Source organism: Chelon labrosus (assembly GCF_963514085.1).
Source record: "Chelon labrosus genome assembly, chromosome: 22".
NCBI classification, from domain to species: domain Eukaryota; kingdom Metazoa; phylum Chordata; class Actinopteri; order Mugiliformes; family Mugilidae; genus Chelon; species Chelon labrosus.
Genome location: NC_140355.1, coordinates 11719652 through 11741366, shown reverse-complemented (window position 1 = coordinate 11741366; position 21715 = coordinate 11719652). Strand labels below are relative to the sequence as shown.

At 41.9% G+C, this 21715-nt stretch overlaps 2 protein-coding genes across 4 annotated transcripts; both read left to right on the top strand.

Moving 5' to 3' along the window:
- Nucleotides 1-2646: 2646 nt before the first annotated feature.
- osbp2a (oxysterol binding protein 2a) lies at nucleotides 2647-12115 on the top strand (the record flags this gene model as incomplete). Its single annotated transcript, XM_084571675.1, has 14 exons — nucleotides 2647-2807; nucleotides 3790-3995; nucleotides 7332-7582; nucleotides 7727-7895; nucleotides 8525-8645; nucleotides 8737-8803; nucleotides 8933-9070; nucleotides 9177-9422; nucleotides 9582-9702; nucleotides 9817-9920; nucleotides 10245-10340; nucleotides 10728-10912; nucleotides 11059-11279; nucleotides 11650-12115. The coding sequence occupies 14 exons, from the start codon at nucleotides 2647-2649 to the stop codon at nucleotides 11790-11792; spliced, it is 2229 nt and encodes a 742-aa protein (XP_084427801.1). The 3' UTR covers nucleotides 11793-12115.
- A 2851-nt stretch (nucleotides 12116-14966) lies between these two features.
- slc35e4 (solute carrier family 35 member E4) lies at nucleotides 14967-21314 on the top strand (the record flags this gene model as incomplete). 3 transcript variants are annotated; one of them, XM_084571747.1, is made up of 3 exons in its annotated part: nucleotides 14967-15147; nucleotides 16182-16807; nucleotides 18459-21314. In XM_084571747.1, the coding sequence occupies 2 exons, from the start codon at nucleotides 16201-16203 to the stop codon at nucleotides 18959-18961; spliced, it is 1110 nt and encodes a 369-aa protein (XP_084427873.1). In that variant the 3' UTR covers nucleotides 18962-21314. The 3 variants fall into 3 exon arrangements, with proteins under 3 accessions (XP_084427873.1, XP_084427872.1, XP_084427871.1); XM_084571746.1 differs by having other exon boundaries at nucleotides 14967-16068; XM_084571745.1 differs by lacking the exon at nucleotides 14967-15147 and having other exon boundaries at nucleotides 16165-16807.
- Nucleotides 21315-21715: the final 401 nt, after the last annotated feature.

Genomic DNA, 21715 nt, shown 5'->3' with positions numbered 1-21715 from the left:
TCTGAGAGAGAGGTTCAAAATTCTTGTTCTGTTGATTATTTAATTTTGTAGGCGAGATATTGCTCAGCACTATTTGTCACATCAGTTGGGTGAATTTAAATCTTTTATTTGCATTGTGCTGTGTAAACTGGATTTGTGTTACTTACAACATGGTATTTAAACCGTTATACAGTGCAATGTAAACTTTTGAAAACCACAATATCTCTCAAAACCATATCAAGCATCTCGATTTAGTGCCATAGAGATTTATTTCCGATGACGACGATATGGATATGCCTTTTTAAATCTGATGAGAGAAAAGCTGCAGGCATCAAAATCTAAAAGACAGGTTCAAACGTTACAACAGTTTCTTGTGAGGCATATTGTCACAAAGCACTTTGCAGAAATGATTGTACAATTTAAAGTTTTCACTAATGACTGTGATGATGCCAAATGAAAATAATCAACTGTTTGCTGTTTGCTTATTTACTTATTAATGCATTTATTTAAAGGTAACTTCCCCTGTAATCGGTAGGAAAACGGCAAACGCTCCTGAAAAAGTCAAGAAGCCTTAGGTCTTTCTTTGATTATACTGCTTATTGCATTTGTTAATGATAATTAATCATGGTATTTATTTAAATTATTGTCTGTACAAGAGTCTAATATTTTACCACTTTGATGTGTTCAATAAAGGTTTCGAGAAATGCAAGCATACAAAATATACTTTGTGATTTTATTTGCTCTTTAATTCATAGTTACTGATAACAAGAGATGATTTTATTAATGTCTGTCATTGTAGCATAGTTTACCAGCTGTTCTGTTGTTTGCATGCCCACATCTCTCGTCTTGCCCCCGAATCTGGTGTATATCTTAACACGAGAGAGGAATCAGCAAGTGAAAGAACTGTAGTAATACAAAAAAGTAACATGTGGAAGAAAGTCCCTAAGTACATTCACTCATGTACTGAACTCAATTTGAGGTTTGTCTATTACAAATGTTTCAGTGTTTGTAAAATATAACACTTTACAAGTTAAACTATTTTACATACATACACAAAATGAGTGCCAGTTGCAGTTAAAATCAGCACCCACTTTACCTATCGAGAAAAGGGCTGTAGGGGTCTCTGTACACGCCTCAAACATGACTATGAAGTCAGCGACTCAATACTCACCTTCAACTATGTTCGGATTAACCTAGTTTGCCGCAATTAGTGGTCAAATAACATACCTTTTATTGGCCAAAAGACTCCAGACTCGAGGTGTGAATGAGTTTTTCTTTTTATAATATATACCGTGACCTGAGTGACTGATCATTTTCAGGGATACCTGTTACAGAAATCAGTGCAAAATAACCAGTGGCCCCCTCTGGTGGTCAAAGTAAAACTGAGATTCAAAGATTTATATAAAGGCGTTCATTCATTCATTCATTCATTCATTCATCTTCTGTAACCGCTTGTCCTCTGGAGGGTCGCGCAGGTTGTCTTATATACACACAAAATGTTGTGTGTATATAAGTAAATAACTGAAGAAGTAAATAACATTGACCATCTTGTGACAATTCAGTTTTCTGCTGGGAAACCTTAATTTGGACCTGGCATTCGTGTGGATGTTACTTAGACATGTACCACCCACCTAGACCAGACCAGGCACCCCCACCCCATAGCAATGACACTCCTTGATGGCAGCATCCATCTCCAGAGGGATGCAGCCTGACACAGGCACGTACACATAAACGGTTTAGGAACAACTCAAAAAAAAAAAAAAACATGACCTGACCTCCAAATTCACTAGATCCCAAACTGATCAAGTAGGCTATCTGTGGGATGATCCACAGAGGTCCCTCCCCTCAACCCATAGGACCCAAAGGCCCCCACTAACAACATACTGTTGCCAGACACCACAGGACACCCTCAGAAGGACCATGTCCATTCTCTGATGAGTCACAACTGTTTTGGAGGCACAAGGGAGACCTACACAATATTAGGAAGGTGGTCATAATGTTATGCCTGATTGGTGTATATCTATATATATATATATATATATATATATTTTTTTTTTATAGAGAGAGAGAGAGACTATATATTGTCTGGCCTACAATTTCTGAATCATGTTATTGTTTAAATGTCTATCTATCTATCTATCTATCTATCTAAATGTAATGTAACGTATTGCGTTTGACATTTAATGCGATCACTGCAGAAGTCGCAGTAAATGCCATATGTCTCACACGCACGCACGCGCAAGCGCACGCACACACACACACACACACATACACACACAAAAACACACAAACCTGCACTCATACGCTACAACCCTGTGATAAGGACGTCATCATGATCTCCCCCTCTCACATCCACAGGCTTTATCATTCCCCGCAGTAAAAGTGCAGCCTCTTCATGCTGTAATGTGCTTTATCGTTTCATCCTCCCTGAAACATCAGCCTGTGCTATTTTGAAAGTAGTCTGTCTCAGTGAGACACCGCTTCATCATCCAAACAGCTGCAAGCTAACAGCAGCCTTGGCGGAGGATACAAGTGCAGCAGTGCAATCTGGCTCAGCTAGCTAACGGCACAGCTGTTGACGGGCAGCAGCAGCAACTCCAAGCAAACTGCTACCGACTCTCCGTCCGTCCATCCCGCCGGAGTAACGTCAACGGCCAAGGGGGGCAAATGAACGAGCTGGTGAAGAGTTTGCCCTCCCCGACTCTTCCCGGGGTGCACTTCCCGTGTCTGGACACCCACAAAGGCTGGCTCTTTAAATGGACCAACTACCTGAAGGGCTACCAGCGGCGGTGGTTCGTCCTCAGTAACGGCCTGCTGTCCTACTACAGGTAACGGTAACTAACGGCTACAGCGACCGCTGGTGCCCGACCTGACGCCCTTTACGGCTTTATTCATTAGTTTAAAATATAAGTTAAATTTTATTAAATTAATTGACAGGTGAATACGATGAAAATTATATATTTAATTTATTTGAAATATCTAACTTTTACCTTAACTGTCGGAGGCTGAACAGCCCGGAATGATACCAGTTTAGCAACAACAAAAACCACCTGAGTCATAACTAAGAAAAGATGAAAAAAGATGAGGAAGATTTAAAAAAAAAATATGATTTATGAGTCCTGAACAATACACATTTATCACCTAGACGTGGTTATACATTATTTCCTATTGTACATAAAATATTTTGCTATACAAATACATACTAAGATATATAATTACTATTAGCCGACGTAGCTAGCTAGTTTAAGCTAACTAGTTAGCAGTTTTTTTTTATCTAAAGTAGTTGAGTTAAAATTTAACATCATCTCAGTAAGTCTAGTGTAGTATCTATTATTTATCTAGTGAATAATGCTGCAATTTTCCTTTATAAACACATATTATGAATTATAAAGATATAACTAGGTTATGGCACCAAATGCAAAAAAATAAAAATAAAATAGGGGTTTACAGTATATGTATGCATAATTTATCCACACAGTTTTAAATTTTCACATGACTTAATGTGATCAAATGTATGTATTCCTTGTGGTTTGCAGTAAGTTACTGGAACACTTGCAAAAACACAGTATGATCATGCATGAAAAGCTAATCGAGACTTTGTCCAACCCCTGCCTCTTGTGTAGTCACCGACTGCAGATTTTTAGTAGAGAAAAGGCATTTGGATGCTATTTTAATGCTAAAGTGCGTTCAAGTAGAGCTGCCCCATTTCGCAAGTGGAGCATAATCAACATGGAACCTGGTAGAGAACCTGTAGTGTTCATCCTTTTGTCTCACACTACCACTTAGTCACTTCTCGTTGTTTTCCCTCAGGACGCAGGCTGAGATGGCACACACTTGCCGGGGCACCATTCCCCTGGCGACAGCGCACATCGAGGTGGGCGACACCTGCCACTTGGTGTTAACCAGCGGCGGCCGAAGCTACCACCTGAAGGCCACGTCTGACGCAGAGTGTCAGAGGTGGGTGTCAGCCCTGCAGCAGGCCAAGGCCAATGCCACCCTCTTGATGCATCATTCAGGTGAGGTGGATATACATCTTTATGCTTTTCTGATGTCATATTAACCTGGTCTGGCTTCACCAATGTGTGGTGACTGTTCTCGTTGCTCTGTCCTGGAGCAAAGACATTTATTTTCTGAGCGATGCGTTAGTTGTTCATTTAAAAAAAACAAACAACTGCAGACCGTCTCAGAATGTGAGCTTCAAAGGAAAAAACATGGTTCAGCTGAGAAAGTGAAGCAGCCAAACTATTTTTAGCTGTAACCTGAATCCGTGCTTGTGCAGCCCATTTGTCTGAATGCATGTTGTTTCTTTGAAGCCTTTGGATGTTGTGCACACAACATGACACAAGATGGCAGTATGCTCTTATGGAAGATGGAGATGGGTGTGATTCAAGACAAAAAGGATAACACTATTAAATCATGTCACATTAAATTGCATATTCCATCCTCAGTCATCCTTATAATGCTCAATATTTTACTTCCGGATCATAAAATATAATATCAAATAATATGAATTGTTTTATGCTTTGTTTTTTATAGAAGGCTTCTGTCCAGCGCTGTTTCCTCTTCACTGATGCTTAAAAAAAAGACCCAGCCTCATGAATCTGCTGTAGTTCAATCTTTTTTTTTAATGCATCTCTCCCTCCTTTTTTACATATGTGCACAGACGCACATGCAGCTCCCACCTCCCTCCCACTCTGTCTCTTTTTCCCTCCCTGTCTCCTTCAGTATGACGACAGTGAGTACTGAATGAAATGACCTTCCTTTAGACTCCTCCTCCTCCTCCCGTTTTGGTAGCAGGAGGGGTAAAAAAAAAAAAAAAAAAAGAGGGAGAGAGAGAGAGAGAGAGCAGGACGTTGTGAGGATTTTCACTGAAAACATTTTTCACCGAACACTCTGTAGACAATAGGGAGACACCAGTGCAGCCTTTTTAGTGAGTGTCACCTTGTAAGTAACCTGTTCATTATTTTACTAATAGCAGAATAAGAATTAAAATATGTGCTGTGTGTGACTGCTTTGCATGCATGTTTTTGTGTCTGTTTATGGAGTTAATTAAGTTTGGCAGGTCTGTATCAAATCCAAATCCAGATTTTGCTTTAAAGTTGACATAATAAGAACAGCAATTTCAATGTCACTGCAGAACAGGACAATATAGTCCTTGTTTTTTTCAAATCAAATCAAGCTTATTGTCATTTTGACGTATTTTGACGTATATACAACTGTAATGTTTTTTGAGACTGGATCATATCGTACGTAAGTGCAGCCACTTGAGAAATCGTTACTTAAAGGCGTGTGCTTGAATGCACCTTTCAGTGTACCTGCAAGATGCAAATAAATGCTTTGTGTCCCTGACTATACTATCAGATGGATGAGGTGTTAATGCTGAATCTACCAGGAGACTTGCCTGTAGTGATTACAGCTAAATATACTAATCAGGATTTAAAGAGCTGAGCCTATTCATAACATTTCACACAGCATTACTCTCCTCCTGAGATTTCCCTCGGATCAGATATTGTGTTTACAGTGCTCTTACTGTACACTTAGTCAGTCTTGACAGTTTTTTTGTTAATTATTTTAACCACAGTTTTATGATCTGTGTATTTTATGTCTCCTTCACAAAGCTGATGTGTTTGTATGTGTCTGCAAGCTTTTTTAAAGTGTGTGATTATAGATTATCGTAGTTATGGGCAAATAAATTGGCTGAATGTGTATAAGAACAGCAGTGATTAAGTGGCTCTTTCCTACCATCTATCACGTAACTCACTTACGAGCCAAATTTAACGTAGTGTGAGGTCGAATCCAAAAAAGCCGTTAATGTGGAGGAAACGATTCACCTGGGACTGTGCCTCAGCAAGCTTTCATATCAGATTTTAAACGCTTCGTCTGTGAAGTGAGAACTGTGATTCTCTCTTCCCACACTGTGCCCATATTGATGCTCTCTCTGTCACCTGTGGGTGTGTTTTTATGATTCAACGATGAGTCACCAATCGGTCTCAGACTGTCCAGTGCCCTGTGTGGTGGAAAAATAGCCCCTTAGTGCACCGACTAGACCCGTGTGCATTTGCCCTACATGCTCATTATTGTTCCACGGGTGAATATCATGTGTGTGCGCAGATATGTTAACATGTTGGATGGCAGATGGCTCCAGATCTCAGATGCATAATGTCTTAACACCTTGAGCACCGGACGTCAAGTGAGTGTTTTTTTCCCTCTCTGCTATATGTGGGTCATGAAACCATTACAGATGCCTGAAGGATTTTTCACTCTCTCATTTTTAATCTTCTCCTCCAGAGACTCCGTTAATCCAGTTTGCCCTGATTGTTTTTATTTAGTAGTTTTTCTCCGTGCTTTGGTACTCACAGCACAGGCAACGCTACACTGGCCTAGATTCAGTCAACAACATGTTTGTGAGTTTTATGAGTTTACACACCACGTTTCTTCGGGCAGAGAAGAAATGTTTTGACCTAGAAAAGTTTCATTACAGAGGATTACGGCACTTATATGGCTATATATTATTTAAAGCTGGATTATTTGTGTTCACATTTATAACTTTATAATGTAGGCTTTGAGAGATTACAGTTCGCTCCATTATGCTAACACACAGATCCTTTAGCGGGTCCATTATTGCAATCATGTATTGCATAGACAGTCACTATTCTTAACCTCAAATGTATTTAAAAAAAAAAATACCATATGGAGGTTTTAAAAAGCATCAGACTCTAAAAATGTTTTGCCTAACTTTTTTTATTTTAATCAGAAAGGCAGAATGTAAGGGAGGGGGTCACTGACAACCTTAAAGGCTTTAGCTGAGTAAAGAGATTTATAATCAGTGTCGTAAATTTTCTTCGCGCCTAGTAATCAGTCCAGTCTCCCCATGCTCCTAAGAACATCCTGATGGCTCAGCTCACACCAGCGGCGGGTAGAAAGAAAGAGAGAGAGATAGAAAAACGGGTAGTGCGTCATCTCTTTTTTTTTTTTTTCTCCCTCTTCCTCTAAAAATAGCCTTGCCTCCTGATTGCTCAGGCCCACGTTTCCAGGGCAACAGTGTTCATTCACAGCTTTCCGATCTTGTAGAGGAAAGGGTTGTGGGGAATCTGGGTGTGAAGTGTTATTAACATCCTACCATCCGTTCCCCGCTAACACTCTCTCTCAACTTGTCTCCATCTAAATCTAGAGTGTTTCAAATATTCGTCTCAGTCTGATGAGACTTTAATTCCCTGTAGTTGTACTGTTTACTACAGTATATCATTTTGCCGGCATAAACGCCCTTATTGTTCAGACATAATAACCTGTAATGATACCCTATCATCTTTGGTGAGTGATTAAATTAGTGTACTTTGTGTCTCTGTGTAAAGATGACTCAGGAGATGAAGGCCCTGTACCCCAGGAGGATCGTGCTGTAACCCAAGGTGCGCTCAAGAGTCTGGCCACCAAGCTGGATGACCTGAGCACCTGTAATGAGCTGATAGGAAAGCACGGCGCCGCCCTCCAGCGCTCCCTCAGCGAGCTCGAGGATCTGCGCGGAACCACCGACAGCACAGACAAAGTGAAAGCTGTTAATGAGCGAGCCACTCTCTTCCGCATCACCTCCAATGCTATGATCAATGTGAGTTCACACAGTTCAAGCCTCAGCCAGTACGTAGCCGTTGTAAATTGGGACCGGATCAATTGCAAACAGCTCTGTTAATGAGGGAGGCTGGCTTGTGGGTGCTGCCTGCGTCCCTTGATGTGTGCTGTGCTCCCACCTCAGGCTTGCCGGGACTTTCTGGATGTGGCAGAATCTCACAGTCGGAAGTGGCAGAAAACCCTGCAGCATGAGAGAGAACAGCGTCACCATCTGGAGGAGACCATTGAACAGTTAGCCAAACAGCACAACAGCTTAGAGAGAGCCTGGAGGGAGAATCCCACCTCATATACAGGTGAGAGATACTAGAGCTTCTCTTCTAGACATCCTGGCCTTTTTATGTAGTGTAAAAGGCTCAGAATAAGAATACAGCCCTATGCAATAATGCATTTCGATCACAGAGACATATTTTTGTTGCATTTATATAAAAGGATAGACAAATGAATTAATAGGCCTGCTAAACTAGCATTTAGTGACAGTTATAATGTTTTTGTTTATGCTTATATGGCTACGGTTGTAGTTTGTTTTGTAGTTTGTTGTCTGTGAAGTAAATGTCTCCCAGGTAGTGATGATAAGCATCTTTTGTGATCATTAGTTCACCAACCTTGTCTGCACATTTTTCATTTTAATCTGCACATTATAATCCAACAATCAAGACGGCGACTACTTTAAATCACAGTATAAAACCTAAATAACAAGTATAAAGTATTAAATGGCCCCTGACAGTCTTTATGGCAGCATCTAGCATTTTAATGAACTATAATGGACTATAAATAACAGCTACTTCCTCCTTGGATGTAGTCTCAATGAAAATAGTTTTGAAAACAATACATTTCAGTCTCCGTTATTTGAGTCAGTTCTACAGTATATGAATGATTTGTATAGATTTAAGACTCTGAGCTGACTGTGTGTTGGTTGCCATAGGTGTGGAGCATTCTCAGGAGGGGGATGCGAGCGATGAGAATGACGAGGCAGAGTTCTTTGATGCCATGGAGGACTCCCCTGCATTCATAACTGTCACTGCTACTGGCGACATAAAACACAAGTGAGAGACATTATTTCTCTACACATTCGTCTTCAAGTTGTGTTCCAGCCATCATTTTGAGTCATGTTTAAATTGCGTCGCTTTCTCTCAGGCGCTCAGGGAGTAATCAGAGTATGATGAGTGGAGGAGTGCCCAATGACTGGACTCACTATGAGAACGTATGTCCCGAGCACACTTACACTAATGAAATACACATTGCTCAGTTTTCGTCAGAATCCTTATTAGTCATTTTCTTTTGTATGTTTTAGTTTTTACACAAAGCTTCGTGTTTTCTCATATTTTTACAGGACACCTCAGGCACAAACCACATGCAGCTACGAAGAACAAGGCGCAGTCGGATTCCTGACAAACCAAATTACTCACTCAACCTGTGGAGCATCATGAAGAACTGTATTGGCAAAGACCTGTCCAAGATACCCATGCCTGTAATTGAAAAACATATTGCTACTCCTCACAAATGTGTGGCTTTAAGTAAACGTAAGAAGAAAAAAATGGGGAATTCTTGACACCAAAGATTCCTTCCTTTTGCAGGTAAACTTTAATGAGCCGTTGTCAATGCTGCAGCGTCTGACAGAGGATCTCGAGTACAGCGAGCTTCTGGACCGAGCGGCTCGTTGCGACTCGTCCCTGGAGCAGATGTGCCTTGTGGCCGCCTTTTCAGTCTCCTCTTACTCCACCACAGTCCACCGTACAGCCAAGCCCTTCAACCCTCTGCTTGGGGAGACCTATGAGCTGGACCGACTAGAGGAGTATGGTTATCGCTCCATCTGTGAGCAGGTGTGACAAAAACATATCCATCTTGTTGTCTGTGTTTATAAATCTATACACATCTATTTTACACAGGCAGAGATTAAATTACCTTGTGGTGCAGAGTAAAAATATAAAGATATGATGATAGTTCGTGTGCTAACACCAGCTGATACCTTTCGATCTCAGGTCAGTCATCATCCACCAGCTGCTGCCCACCATGTGACGTCACAGCGAGGATGGACCCTATGGCAGCATATCACTATTGATAGCAAGTTTCGTGGGAAATATATTTCTGTAATGCCATTTGGTAAGAAGCAATAACTGGTATTGATGCAGTTCAAACTGACACTAGTAACATAAACAATACTAAAAGCCAGACATGATGCATAAATGTGTTTGTATGGCTTCTTCTTCACCGCAGGAAACATCCACCTGCAGTTCCACTCGAGCGGAAACCATTATGTGTGGAGCAAAGTGACCTCAACGGTGCACAACATTATTGTAGGGAAGCTTTGGATTGATCAGGTGAGTTCCCATTGTGCTGTGTATGTCTGTCATATCAGTCTAACACAAGCTGTCTGTGTCCTTGCATGTTTGTAGACTAATAAAAGGTGAGAATAACAGTTCGTAAGGGATAATTACAACGTAGACACCTTCTAATCTTCAAAACCTCTTGGATTCCTGGAAACCCTAAACAGAATTAAGTCAAAATTGTTTGGTGTCAGTGATAATGTGGGTCTGTGTGTGCCTGTTTGGGTTGCACAGCTGGGGAGAGACGTTTTCATCATCATAAACTTCAAAAGTCACATCTGTTTTTCTTGCTGGCTTCCTGTCTGTTGCTCTTTGCAGTCTGGGGACATTGACATTGTAAACAACACTACCAAGGATACCTGCCGTCTCAAATTCTCCCCCTACAGCTACTTCTCCAGAGAAGTCCCACGTAAAGTGAGTCTGCTCTACCCTTTCATTCAGTAACACACAACTAGCTTCTTTGTTGGCCCTACCCATTCAAACTTCTCGGAATTGAATCAGTTTTACACATGTCAGGAGGAAAAAATTTACAACCGCACAAGCCTCTGCCGAGAAATTACAACACTGTTTTAGCAGATGTAGCTTCACTCTGCCTGAAATTGGCTGCAAAGTATCTTGTATCTTCTGTACTTACTACTCAGCATCTACCGTCAAAGTCACTGACTCATCAGCTAAAAGAAACCACAGAGAATATAGAGCATATCTAAAACTTTTGCTTTGTGTGATACAGTGTACCCCGTTGTGAATATATCAGAGTGTGCTTGTAACTGATCTTTTCCTGTGTGTCTTTTGCGCCTGTAGGTGACAGGAGTGGTGGAGGACAGAGAGGGCACGGCCCATTACATCCTGTCAGGAACCTGGGATGACAAGATGGAAAGTGCTAAAATAGTGGACAGCAGCCAAGGATGTGGAGGCTCTGAAGGCAAACAAAAGACAGTTTATCAGACTCTTCAGCCCAAACTGCTGTGGAAGAAATACCCCCTCCCGTATGTTTGTCATATGTAACACCTTTCTAATAAATCTTGGTGAATGTGTCATTTTAACTTAGCCACTGTGTGATCTGTCTGTTCCTATTTCTCTTTCCCCTCAGCCTGACCTCTTGTCTTAATGACTTCTGTTTTTCTCTCCCCAGAGACAATGCAGAGAACATGTACTTTTTCTCTTCCCTGGCTCTCACCTTGAACGAGCCAGAGGACTGTGTCGCGCCCACTGACAGTCGTCTGCGGCCAGATCAGCGGCTGATGGAGGCAGGTCTGTGGGATGAAGCGAACAGCCAGAAGCAGCGTCTCGAGGACCGTCAGAGACTGGAGAGGAAAAGAAGGGAAGCACAAGCTAATGAGGCCCTGGAGGAGGGTGAGTACAGAGAAACCAGAAAAAAGATTCTGACTTTTATCTCTTGTAGTCGTGACGAACCGAGGTGACGGTCGGCAAACCAGTGCTTGAGAAGAGAAACTGAAGTTCACCGAATGGCAAAGTTCCAGGGGCAACAGCAGGCTTTATCGTTTTACATCTTTATCTAATCGGAACATTCAAATACACACATATTTTTATAATGTTGAATACATAAACTGTAGACCAACTGATTATTTTTTAAGATGAAATATGTACAATATTTGAGGACTTTCTGTTCAGCAGCTGACAATACTTTACATACGATACGGTACAAAGTTGGATGGTGCAAATTCAAAACATGTCTTAAGAAAGCATGATTGTGTGTCATCAGGGCAAGACATCGAGGGTTACCAGCCTCTGTGGTTTGAGAAGAGGACAGATGACAGAACTGGAGAAAGCACCTACGTCTACAGAGGTGGCTACTGGGAGGCCAAAGAAAGACAAGACTGGAGCCAGTGTCCTGAGATCTTCTAGGACAAAATGTCCCAATAGACCATATCATCGAACAGAATGAGCGGTTCTTTTTTATGTAAGGATGCTTACAAGCTGAGTTTGGTTGTGTGCGAGTGAGTGAGACAGCTGCTCACTTACTGAATTTCAAGCACAAAAACACATGCTTCCACTTTTCTCATTATTCGCTTCTGCTCTGTAACACCTGTGTTTCCAGAAAGCATGGCCTCAGTTCGAGTATACGCTTTGTGTGTGTGATTGACATACGCTTTACAGAGAAATGATTTCTGCATCAAAACACACTTCATTTAGTGTGCATGAGGTACAGTATCTTGGGGGCAAGGAGTGGGATGGATGTTTTGGTATAAGAACTGAGTGTCTTGTTCTCCTCAGCTGGAACAACTGGTTCCTTGCTGGCCTCTGGGAGTGACTCCAGGAACAGTTTCGAAGAACTGTAGCAGCACACAGCCTTCTTCTTGTTAAAAAGGCTTTTTCAGCAGAGCGTCATTTATTGAACCCCCCCACTTCCCCCTCCACCCCTAATTCTTAGGTATTTTTTATGACTCTGTTTCTTAAAATGGCCCAAACGGCATGTTGAAGGATTTACAGCTATTGCCTGAGTGGCTCCTGAAGAAGAGCTACCATTCGAACTAAACTAGATGTCAGTCTCTTTGGACGGTTAACTGATCTCAAAAGTACGTTTCTCGTTCTATTAGAGGTGCACTTCACTAATGTTTACGTCAGCTGAGCTGTAACTGAGAACATTACACCATGTAAAAGCATTCGAACAATGTCTTCACTGACACCAGGGGAGCTTTTTGTTTTGGATAAATTTACAGAAACAACATCATCACTTGAGTAATCTCTGCTGAAAACTTGGCATGGCTGGGAGAGTCTATCTATAGACACTGCTGAGTTGTATTATGGGAAATGTTGGCTCCAGTGTTTTGGAGCCTGACTCATAACAGGGACTCAAAATCAGGATATAGCAGCATCTGCTGCATCTGTTTGGACTTTTCTTCTTATTATGTTTTTTGTCAGTACTGACTGACAGTCTTTCATAAAGACAGTGAATAGTATTTGGACTACCTTGACCACCCCTTCAAATATGTTGAGACTCAACCACGAGTATAGAACTGTTAAGCCTGCAGGACTTTCCTCAGCAAAGGATTATATTGGTGCTTGATAGTAGTTTTAGCCTTAATTATTTAATTAAATACTAAATTCCCTAGTTACTACTACTACAAATTGTAGTAACTGCTAATACAAAACAGATTGTAGCAATCTAGCAGGATTTTTTTTTTTCTTTTCAGGGGATTTTTTTAAATAATAATTTTACTTAAAATATCAAGGTTTATCTTCTTGGTAAGCAGCAACAAACCTGTTTACCCCTTTTGAAAAAATTTTAAGAATGGCTAGTCTATGAGTAAGTTCAATTTTTAAAAGTGTGTTGCATATGTCAGCAATAATACAGGCTGCATATTCAGATGAGAATGATATGTTTTATAAAGCCCAAATATGATGATATAGTAATGGTATTCCATTAGATGAATGACAGTTATGTGAAAAACCTGATTTATACACATCAGTCAACAGCCAGAAAAAAAAAATGTTAAGGAATGGCTTAACAATACACTTGCTACGTTTTTTTTTTGTGTGCAAGCATTCACTGATGTAAAATTGTGATAAATACATACACTGTAGAACAAATATTTATCTGTTTATTTGTAGCTCATTGTGTATTATAACAGGGCATGATGCACATGTACAACTGCCTGGTTCGTTTTGGCCTGTACATAGCAAGAATATAATATAAATACAATCACCTCACTGATAATCAGTATTGTTTCACATTACTTGAATATTCATATTCTGATCACTGCTTAATCTCCATTGTGTATACATGATCTTAAACGGAGTCAAGAGTGTATACCAGTGAATGCAGTGTTGGGAAATTTTAATTCTGAATATCATATTAATGATGCAACTAAGCTGTTGTTCAGATAAAGCACAAAGTTGTGTTTCACTTATGATACATGCTACATCTCAAAGGTTTTCCCTAGCAGCATACAGTATAGCTATGCATGGTTTTAGAGTGCTTATGCACTTCTGTAGTGAGGAGCCTCTTCACCTAGCTACTTGTTTGTGGATTCTTACTTAAACATGATGTGAATTCACCTTTTGTGCCCGATTACCTCAGAGGTTTTACATTTCTGAGCTCAAATAAAAACATAAATCAACTACTGTGACATTCTTTATTATCAAGCCAGTGTTCAGTCATTCATCTTCTGTGACCGCTTGTCCTGTGAAGGGTCGCCGGCGGGGGGGGGGGGGGGGTCCATCTCACAAGGGATATATGCTAAATAAAGAAAGACATCCAGAAAAACAATGTCTTGTCACAATGCCTTGAGGCCAACAGTAGATTTCTCTCGGGACGGTGTCTCAAGTCTGGCCGGAGGCTGAACACCAGCTGCTGTCGTGACTCCAAAAATAACAAACCAGACACCAGATCTCATCTTAACCCATCTTCAACTTGCTTGGAAATTATAATTCACTCATTTTTCACTTAGGTTAGCTACACAAGTGAAAACAAATGCATTGTAATATAATATAATAGTCCTGCACTAAATCTTAGCTTCGTGAAGTTTATGGTATTGACATTTATTTAAAATAACAGAGAGCTCACCTGTGTTTACATATGGGAGGCAGTGATTTGTAGTACCATCAGACTGTAATGTGTTGTACAGACACATGTTTCTATTGTTTCTCCATTTTAGTCACTGGGCTAGACTAAATAACAGAAGCTCTTTTGTGTTTAATTCAATATAGATTAACAGCACCACAAACTACACCCTCCAAAATGATCATCCCGTTGAATTACCGCCCGTCTGACGCTGTTTCAACAAGTCACGAAGGGAGGTTTAGTGCAGGACTTTCACTGTACATTGTGTTTGGGCAAGTGAGTGTACATGTAAAGTGTTAAACTAATCTATTTGTGTAGATGAGGTCTGTGCTGTCACTTCTTTCTGAACTATCACCCATAAATTGAATCACAACTAATGTAATGGACGGATTTCAATACATTTAAAGCCTTGCTAATAACCTCAACCTTCTCAGAATATATACATATATATATAATGAAATTACTACAATGTGCTTAGTTTACTGTAGATGTATAAAACAGATCATATGTATTATTGCGTATGTGTGTAGAGGATGCCGTCAGACTGCACCATTCAGTCTTCAGTGATCTTAAAGGGGTGGCATTGCCCTTTAAATAAACCGTCCAATGACTCTGATGCGTCCGCCTCGGCTCGGCTGACAGCTCGGTGACCAACTGACGGAGATTTTGGGATGCTGTCAGTGCTCCGAGGACAAGGTAAAAAAAAAAAACAAATAAGCTGCTGTTCTGTTAACATATCACTGCGCTGTCATTGTTGCTCAATTAACCCCACTCAAAGCCAACAGGAGAAACTGATTTGTTGTTTTTTTTAAGCTAACAACCAACCGTTAGCTAACGAACGTTGCGTCCTCTCCGTTCTATAGAGCGGGTTGCTAGCTAACGGCTAGCATAACAGTAGGAAAAAAAAAAAAACATTTAGCCTCACGGTGTCGAGTGACAGCTCGGTCCGCAGTAGAGGTCAGCTGGCACACCTCTCACCCTTTAATTTTGCCAAGACGAGAGAACACACTGTGCTGTTGTTGTGTTACCGCTGTTTGACCCAGACTGGCGTTAACTCAAAGCTGCACTACACCACTAAGTTAACCGCCGTGTAACTATAGCTACACGGTGTTAACAAGCGAGTTTGTCAGGATTTCCCTCTTGTCCCAGACAGTGCTGGGAAAGGGAATCACAAGGTCTCCTCGGGCAGTGAAGCCATGCTGCTATTTAAAGCAGAAAACATAACTCATATGGCGCTGTCTAACATATAAAAGATTCAGTTACAGGTACACCCAGTGCTGCTGTGTTTTTGGTGCATCATACTGACTCGTCAGCGTCAGTCCATTGCAGCATTCCCGGGTAATAATAACCAATCCACTCAGTCCCCGTGGTGGTTAAGAAGGCGCGTACTGTTTTCCAACCCGCCCTGAACACCTCTCCTTCCACTCCTCTGTCTGTCTGTCTGTCTTCCTGCTGAGGCGTATGTCCTCCTGCCAGTTCAGGGTACGTTACACAACCGAGCCGTCATGCAAAATAGAAACACGTGTCTATATAGGCGGTGCTGAAAAGCGCAGCGTTTTTTTTGGACAACAAAGACCCGGGCCAACGCCGCAGACGGGGAACGCAGCTCTGTCGCAGGTTGTTTTTTTTTTTTTTTCGCAATCCACAGACCGAAACTTTTTTTCGATTTGATGATACATGTGAAGTGGAGATGAGACGTACGGACATATCAACATGTGTTTGCCTTACAGAGAGGACGATGATACGAACATGATCAGCGCCGATGGCTTCTCAAAATGCGAGGCGACTCTGCAAGAGACGGGCAGCAGCAGCAGGAGGAGGAGGAGGCCACCCGCAGAGATGCTCCATCTGCTGTCAGCTGTCATTGTCTGGCTGGTGACGGGCACCACCATCTCCAGCCTCAACAAATGGATATTTGCCGTTTACAACTTCAGGTACCCTCTGCTGCTGTCAGCGCTGCACATGCTGACGGCCATAGTGGTGGACTATGGGCTGATCAAGCTGCGGGTGATCCGCCACAGAGGGGCCGGGGAGCAGGACCTGACCCCCAGCGCAAAGTGTAAAGTGTTCATGCTGAGCCTCACCTTTTGCGCCAGCATCGCCTTCGGGAACATGGGTCTGAACTACGTCCAGCTGTCGTTTGCACAAATGATCTACACCACGACCCCGCTCTTCACGCTGGCCATCTCCACGCTGATCCTGGGCAAGCAGCACCACATCCTCAAATACACGGCCATGATGCCCATCTGCCTGGGCGCATCCTTCAGCATTATGGGAGAGGTGCAGTACGATCAGACCGGCTGCTTCTTCGTGTTTGCGGCGACCATGCTGAGGGGCGTCAAGTCCATCCAGCAGAGTGAGTACCATATTCACTGACATTTTGATTTGTTGTGTTGTTACTGAAGAAAGTTCACTTCTTTCCTTACATGCCACCGACATCAGGGAGATATTCAGAGTTTCCCTGCAGTAACCACAGTAGTCTGCGGTCCTGGAACTTTTTAGCGATTTGGTGATTCAGTCCTCAGTCCACTAACCGCTCATTAAAGTGGAGTGGCACCGTGGTGTATTTTCTGTGTTGCTTAGGGAACACAGTACAAACATAAATACAAGACGGTGAGTCTCATGTCATGGAGACCGACTGTTTGGTTTAGATTAACGGAAATTATTTAGAAAAGGCCCAACTTTGGAAATGACACATTTCAGAGTCACCGCGTTTGAGGTAACAAGTTAAAGAAGATATTTTTTACTCACTGGATAAGCAGTAATGCAGCTGAGTTTATTATCCAAATGAGAACAACGTAAACAAATAAAAGAGGCAAAATATTTTCCTGAACTGATGTCTTGCAGACTACTTAATCACTTTTATCCAGTGTACTCATTTATCCAATGTTCTGTTCTCTCTCACTGAAGCCTTTGTCGCATAAATAAGTTTAAAGCTGGTTTCTGAAAACTGATTGCACCGCAGATCCGTGTTTGCGTGCAGTAGATTAGGCTCACGGACGTCATTAGTCTCCCTGACATTGCAATTATCTGGGAGGAAACAAAACGAAGTGAGTTTTCTAAAAATAAAGAGAGGCTCCGTCTTTAATTTGTTACATAACTTCAAGAGGAGTTATTTAGTTTTCGCTGAGGAATGTAACGCTGGCTGCATACTTTGTTCTTGGAACAGCTGAGGGGCAAATACAGGTTGCAGCAGCAGCGGCGGCGGCCGGCTTACGACAAGAAGGGTCCTCACTTTAAATCACACACGGTGCCTTTTGGAGTGGAGTATGTAAACAAGGCGCAGCAGATGGAAAGTGCAGCGCGTTACTTTTATTTTTAATCGTGGCTAAAACTTTATGTCCCGAGGATAGCGTCTCAAGTTTCAAGAAGCTATTTTCATCCTCTCTCTCTCTCTGTGTTGTTGGTGTTGTCACAGTTTCCCTTATAAGTTTATATTTCCGCTGACACGTTTCCGCGTAAAGGCCCCAAGTTAAAGCCTGCGTCATAATTATAGTAGGTCATAAAAATGAAATGCGTGTCTACAGTAAACGGCGAAATGTTTCACTTCCTGCTGATGCAAAGGCATAAAACACAAACTTTATAAAAAGACGTTTTGCATAATGTCCTTCCCCTTTTCCTGCTATCATACAGCGTCTTTTGAATGGCAGCTGATCACTTTGCTACTGTTATTTTGGCTATGAACACACAGAGACACATTCTGTCCTGTCGGCTAAACAGACCTCAGACGAGCTAACGTTAGCCTTTCTGAACATGCTCTGTGGAGTGTTAAGATTTCAGGTAGGAGCATGTTGATAATGTGTTGTTTTATTCTGTGTTCACGTCCAGACATCTTGGATAAATGTGAAGAACTTTCTCTTTTCATTTGAAATCCTCTGTGACGTTATTTGCATGCATGATGCTTGGGTATTTTCTCCTGCACCTGCTCTTGCTGCAGGTGTTGCACCGTATGGACATAAATGCTTTTTTGTTTGTAACCGCTGCATCCATCTCTTTGTTCGTTTCAGGCATTTTGCTCCAGGAGGAGAAAATCAACTCCGTCTTCTTGCTCTACATGATGTCCATTCCCAGCTTCTGCATCCTGGCCGTGGCCGCCCTGGCCCTGGAAAACTGGGCCGTGCTGGAGTCGCCGCTGCACTACGACCGCCACCTGTGGGTCTTCATCCTGCTCAGCTGCCTGGGCTCGGTCATGTACAACCTGGCCAGCTGCTGCGTCATCACGCTCACCTCGGCCGTCACCCTGCACATCCTCGGCAACCTGAGCGTGGTGGGGAACCTGCTGTTGTCGCAGCTGATTTTCGGCAGCGAGCTGTCCGCCCTCAGCTGCGCGGGCGCGGCGCTCACGTTGTCCGGCATGCTCATCTACCAGAACTCGGAGTTCATCGTCAGCTACATGGACGCGCGCCGGGCCAAAGCTGAGAAGGAGTCGGGAGAGGACTCGGACGACGCACCTGAAAAAACACACCATCAGCAGCGGGACGATGGGAAACAAGAAGATAAAATAGACTGAACTGAAAGACGGCTGTCGCTTTAAGCGGCAGCAGGAGCGTGATCCCACTGGGTCATTTTTAAAAAAATAAGATTTTATGAAATTCCTCACTGTGCCAATTTATTTCTCTACTGGCCACATAGAAACTGGAGTCTGCAGAGAGGAAAGGTTGCCTTTAGGTTAAATTCTCCCCTTTAATTTAATAATTAGCTCATATATATATAGCCTATAGCGATATATGCATGCCTGAGCACATTGAAACTGATCAATACCTCATAAGGTATTCACACTGTCACTCATACTACTCCACTGTGAAGCTGTTCTCATTTCCAGAGGGCTCTAATCGACATTTTTTTGGGTGGCTGTTGTGGATATTATCTGCTGCGGTGAGCCTGATGTGACGCTGAGGTTCTGTGGCTCAGAAAAGCACTCTGCCTCAAATCTGAACGGGCACAATTTATATTAAAAAATATATATTTATGGTACTGTTACCTGATGGTTACCTGGCCTCATTATGGTAAGAGACCGGGGTTTTTTTGGCAGCTTCTTTTTTTTGTTGTTGGTTTGTAAACTAGGAAGCAGCTGTTGCAGGGCTTAAAAAAAAGAAAAATGATGGAAGAAGCCAACGTTTCTGTGCAATGTGACGCCTCTTTTCCTCTACTGAAGCACATTTTTTTTTTTTTTATTAAGAGGCCTGAACTTTGGTGTGGCTTCCCACTTAAGGCCTAGATTTTGTTCTCATACCAACCTGGAAAGTCGGTCTCTGTAGAATTAGTCCAATTATTTCCATCTCTTACAGCAGCGCGGCGATTAATTAGGTTCACGTCTTCTCTAAGGAGTGTGGCTCAGCTTTAGCTGTCCTTTCCCCCGTGGAAGAGACGAGGAAAGAGAAGATCGAGCCGTCCTTTAAGGTCGCTCCTCCGCTTAATGTCACCTGTTCCCATCGTGTCGGTGACATTTTTTTAAGTTGGTTAACCGGCATGCGAAACTGACTTCTGCTGGACAGTGTTGTGTTTTCTCTCTCAGTATTCTCAAATCATTTTAGCTGTTTTATTTTGTGACTAAACATATTTTATTCCCCTTTTGGTATTCATGTGAAAGAAAATATTTTATTTTGCAAGGGCCTTCGTAATCACTGACTTCTAAATGCTGTTGATTTCGGTCCTCAAGTGTCTTGTAACTGCATATGTGTAATGTTTGAAGGTGCGAGGCTCTCCCGAGAGAAAAGTCGAGGCAGAAGACCGCATGCTGCCTCTCTGTAAAGCATCTTAAACGACCTGGGATGTCTGTTACACGCCCCTCTTCATGTATGGTATGCCAAATGTCTACTTTTTGTGTTGTTACACTGGTTCTGTCAGTGACCAGACGTGATCGACTTTGAGCTTTGACAAGTGACACGCACAATATTGTTAGCGTACTTTATCGCGAGAATTACTGCAGGCGAGATTACAGGTTACGATCATGTCTCACGTTTACATTTCAGTGGCTCCAGTCATTGAATGAGTGTCATATCTTTTCATGAATCCACGGTCGGTTCTAAATAGTTCAAGGACGACGTGAAACAGTTGGAAAATATGGTTTTGTTGGTTTACTATTTCCAAGTAGCCTCAGTTACACGTTTAAAGATTACGTACAACAAATAATTTCACTAATTTTACACTATTGAATACCTCAGCTGTTAAATAGGACTTGTAACACCCTCATGTTCATTAATTATTAATGACTGGATTGATTTTGAGCAGCTGTATGGAAAGCGGAGCATGTGGATGATGGATTTTATTATTTCTCTAGACAAATCTGGTCACAGATGAAAAAAAAACATTAATACTCGGTGTCATGTCGATGATCAGAACACTATCAGCAGTTGTTTTTTTAGTTTCTAACCTATATCACGTCTGAAGAAAAGCAACTGTTGCACTGACGAGGCGCAGAGATGCCGCCTTCAAAGCCCACGGTTCCCTGTGTACGTACTGGTTTTGATTGTTTGCAAAGCTAGTTGGATGTAAATAGTTATTTTATTATATTTATGCATTTTATAGTCGTACGTGGCTGGTTCAGGCCGTTCTGGTTCGAGAATGAAACATTTGCCTCATGCCTTATTTGGACATACTGTAGACGGGGAAAAGGAGCGCTTTGATTTTATCGGTTAAAACTTGTGAAACGCTACAGGTGCTTCTGTTCAAGGGCGAAGGTGTGGACGGCTCGTAAGACACGTGATCTGCAATTGCTTGAAAAATAATAATTGGGACTGGTTCAATAAACTAACTAAATAAACAAAACCAAGCACCTCATTACTGAATCTGAGTTGTGGTTTTTGACACTCCATGCTTATTTTAAATAGATTACACACTAAACACATGTTCTTTGTAGCGGTCTGTCTAATGATTGATCAGTTTTTAAAATGCTTCTCAAATGATGACCTCGGAAATATTACATTTAAAATTTTAAATGCTTTATCCTTTATTTAAATGACCACAAGATACTGATTAATAAAAGTGTTGCTCACTTAACTCATTCATAAACTGAATGAGATTGAATTCCCAGCTCTAGATTCCTTTCTAGGAACTAATCACATGCCCACTGATTGTCTTGTTATGGTACCTGTCAGTGGGTGGGATATACTGGGCAGCAAGGGGACATTTTGTCCTCAAAGTCGATGTGTTAAAAGCAGGAAAACAATGGGTGAAAAGGGTCAAATTTGGACGACTTGCTCAGAGCATCTCTAAAACTGCAGCTCTTGTGGAGTTTCTGAGGTCTGCAGTGGTGAGTGCCCAT